Source organism: Crocuta crocuta, unplaced genomic scaffold, assembly GCF_008692635.1.
Source record: "Crocuta crocuta isolate KB4526 unplaced genomic scaffold, BGI_CrCroc_1.0 scaffold327, whole genome shotgun sequence".
Classification (NCBI taxonomy): domain Eukaryota; kingdom Metazoa; phylum Chordata; class Mammalia; order Carnivora; family Hyaenidae; genus Crocuta; species Crocuta crocuta.
This window is the reverse complement of record NW_027529176.1, coordinates 186505-189932: the sequence shown is the minus strand read 5'-3', so window position 1 is coordinate 189932 and position 3428 is coordinate 186505. Positions and strand designations below refer to the sequence as shown.

Below are 3428 nucleotides of genomic sequence, written 5' to 3'. Positions count from 1 at the left end.
TGGGGATGAGCACTGAGTGTTTCGTGGAAACTAATTTGACAATAAACTATTTGTTAAAAAAAAAAAAAAGATTCTCTTTCTCTTTCTCTCTCTCTCTCCCCCCCCTTCCTGACTTGCACATGTTCACTCTCAAATTAAAAAAATAAAATATAAAATGAGGAACAAAACAGGCACACCTGCATCAGTCCTGTCTGACACGCCACTGTGGCTCTGGCCACAACTATAGCCTGGGGCACTGGGGGGACCCAGGGGGAACCCCTCCTTGCTCAGCTGCAAGGGACTCCTAGAACACAGCACCAGAGCAGCAGGAAGTTCAACCAAGTTGCCAAATACAAGCATTTCTGTAGAGCAGCTATAATCTGTTAAAATTATAGTTACATAAAAAAGATGCATTCACAAAGCAACCAAAAATAAAGCATTTAGAGGGTACCAGACCTCTCTGGAGAAAATCCCAGAACTCTAATAAATTACACAGAAGGTAAGTGGAATAAATAGAGACAGTTTCCATGGTCTTGGATGGGAACAGTTAATGAGGAAGAGGTTAGTTCTTCTCTTGTTAGTTCTAGAAATTCAAAGCATTCCCAATAAAAATTCCAGTTCCAAGTATTGAAAACCTCACTTAATATAAACTTATATGAAATAATTACCTTATGACGCTTGAGTAGGTAAATAAAGTTTTATAAGAGAATAAGAAGGGGAAGCTGTCCTACCTGGTATTATGACACACTACAAGCCCAGCTCAGAAACACAATCACACACAGGAAAAAAGGTGGCTCCACAAATCAGTGGGAAAGGATGAGGCTGCTTAGGAGATGATGCTAGGAAACAGCTCCAGTGTATAAACAAAAATAAAACAAGGCTCCTATTTAACTCCCGACACAAATGTGGTGCCGAGATCTAAGCAAAAAAGATAAACCATAAAGTCCACAGGAGACTGTACAAACTGTCTCTATGACCTTGGAGGAGGAAAGAACTTTTAAATAAAATTCCAAAGCTACAATCCATAAGGCAAAAACTAATGAATCTGATTTCATTAAAATCTGACCTCACAAAGTTAATAAACACAGGGGTGCCTCACTCAGTCAACTTTCTGACTTCAGCTCAGATCATGACCTCATGGTTCATGAGTTCAAGTCCCACATTGGGCTCTGTTCTGACAGCTCGGAGCCTAGAGCCTGCTTCAGATTCTGTGTCTCCCTCTCTCTCTGCCCCCTACCCGCGCCCCCCACCACCTGGATTCTCTTTCTCTCTAAAAAAAAAAGGATTAAAAAAAATTTTTTTTAAGTTAACAAACACAAGAGAACAGGAAAAAGTACTTACAATGCACAAAACTCACCATGACATCTCCCAGGGTCAGCTCTTGACCCACAAAGACCCACTGCCCCCACATCCACAGCTTCCGGCAAGGGCCCGGCCAGGCAGGTGCTGACCAATGATGCAGGGGGAGGGGTCCCAAGATGCAACCTCACCTAGTCCAGCCACACTGCTGTGGTTCTCCAGCATTACTTCCTTGTAGAGGGCTCTCTGGCCAGGGTCCAGGCACTGCCACTCCTCCCGCGAGAAGTGCACGGCCACATCACCAAACGTCACAGCCTCCTGAAAAGACACCCACCAGCACCCCAGGGAAACCTGGGTGCCAGCCCCACTCCGGTTCCACCTCACGGTGTGTCTCTGCCACAGGTACCACAGGGTTGGGCAAGCCGGTCACCAAACCCCTTTGGCTCTAAGGTCGAGGGGAGTGGGCAGTACGGAGGTGGGGGAAGCAGCCAGACCTACAAACCTCCCCCCACAAGAGCCTCAGCTGGGCCCCAGTCTGGGCAGAGGACGGGCTTGCCTGAGCTCGGGAATGGCCACAACCAGGGGCCAACGGAGGGCCCAGGCCGAGGCCCAGTAGGCACGGTAGGTTCTCAGAGGAAGAGGTAGGGGCCCTCACAGGGCAAGTGAGGGAATGGGGGCAGTCGGGCTCCTACCATGAGGCTCGGTGGGTGGGCATCCATGTGTCCTGGGTGAGACCTGTTGGCAGTTATGAAAGGGTCAGAGGTCAGGGCACTGGAGGACCACTAGCCCTGACTTCCCGGCTAACTGAGAGGGTGCGGCGTTCCTTCTCCAACCCTTTACCTCTAACCCAGATGTTCGTTAGCAAGGACATGAGGTGGAACCAGCACAGCCACAGCGCTGAAGGACCTTCCCCCGCCCCCCCCAAAGCTTCGTCTGTCAGAGCGTGTGGCGGGTGGGAATCCACAGATAACACAAGGGGTGGCTGCCACACATGACGAGTGCTAGACTAAGCAACGGGGTTGCAGCAGTGCACGATGCTGGAGAACTATGCCATCACGAAGCACAGTCTAAAGAGTTAACTACACAAACACAACATCACAACCACGATCATGCCCCAGTGCAAGAAAACTCTGAAAGCACTTAAACTAGGAAACTCTGGTTTAGGGTGACGGGTCACTTTCCAGAGAGCTAACTAGGCCAAGGGGATGGAGGTAGGGAGGGCACTAAAGGCAGCAGGGAAGGCACGTGCAAAGGGACCGAAGCAAGAAAGAACGGGCAGAACGAGTCCGTGGCGCTGCTTCCAAGCAGCAAGGGGAAGTGGTGGTGTGACCGAAGATGAGGCCCGCTGAGAGCAGCCGTGGATTACAGGCAGAAAAGGAGCGGATTCAGGAACGCTCTCCCGCTCCCCAACAATCTACGTAAACTTGCCCCCATCCCCAGGCTTTCCCCTAGGCAGCCTGAATGAGAAGTGGGCTTCCTAGGGGGAGCTTCTGGCTCAGAAAGTGGCTCGTGGACGAAGCTCCAGGCCACGAAAACGGTGAAGCTGAGCCAGGCAGTAGTGAGCACCGTCGGGTGGGCCCCCACCTGCGACGGGCCAAGAGTGAAGCTAGGAGCTCTGGATCCCGGGTCCCCGGTAATAAAGGACAGGCCCTGAGCGACGGTCAGAATCCAGAGAAAGCAAACACCCCACCCTACCCAAGACACAGCCCTTTTTGACCACTGTCTCTAATTTCGGTCTTCCACAGGCGGTGAATGAGGGGAAGAGCGCACTCGCGCTGCGGTCATTCAGAAAGGAAGAGGATCAGGGATCCCCCTCGAGCAGGCCTGCAACTGGTGGGAAGGCCGCGGGGTAGATCCCGCGCCGGGCCTGCGGGACTCGGCCAAACGCCACCTGCCTNCGACAGCGACGAGCACTCAAGGCGCCCCGACCCGAGTCCGCGCCCGACGTGCCCACTCACCCTCCCCGTGCGCCGCCCGAGGCTCGAAACGCGGGACAAAACCGGAAACGGGCCTCGGACTCACGCCCCCTCTTCTTCTCCCGGAATTCCGGCCGGTCTGGGAGGCTCGGAGGCTCGGCCGTCTCGATGGTTCCCAGCCGCGCAGCCCCGGCGCAGGGGAAGGGGCGGGGCTGGGGTCGAGGGAGGGGTGGC

The 3428-nt window shown here is 53.2% G+C and overlaps 1 protein-coding gene across 2 annotated transcripts in view; it reads right to left on the bottom strand.

Moving 5' to 3' along the window:
* ZNF7 (zinc finger protein 7) overlaps window positions 1–3396 on the bottom strand; it is a 13934-nt gene extending 10538 nt beyond the window's left edge. The window contains exons 1-3 of one of the 2 annotated variants that reach the window (XM_077758146.1): window positions 3237–3396; window positions 1971–2013; window positions 1470–1596 (exon numbers count right to left, since the gene is read on the bottom strand). In XM_077758146.1, coding sequence (XP_077614272.1) covers window positions 1470–1596; window positions 1971–1997 — 154 coding nt within the window. In that variant the 5' untranslated portion in view covers window positions 1998–2013; window positions 3237–3396. Of the gene's footprint in view, window positions 1–1469; window positions 1597–1970; window positions 2014–2973; window positions 3128–3236 lie in introns of those variants that run through there. The other variant, XM_077758147.1, reaches the window with a different exon arrangement.
* Window positions 3397–3428: the final 32 nt, after the last annotated feature.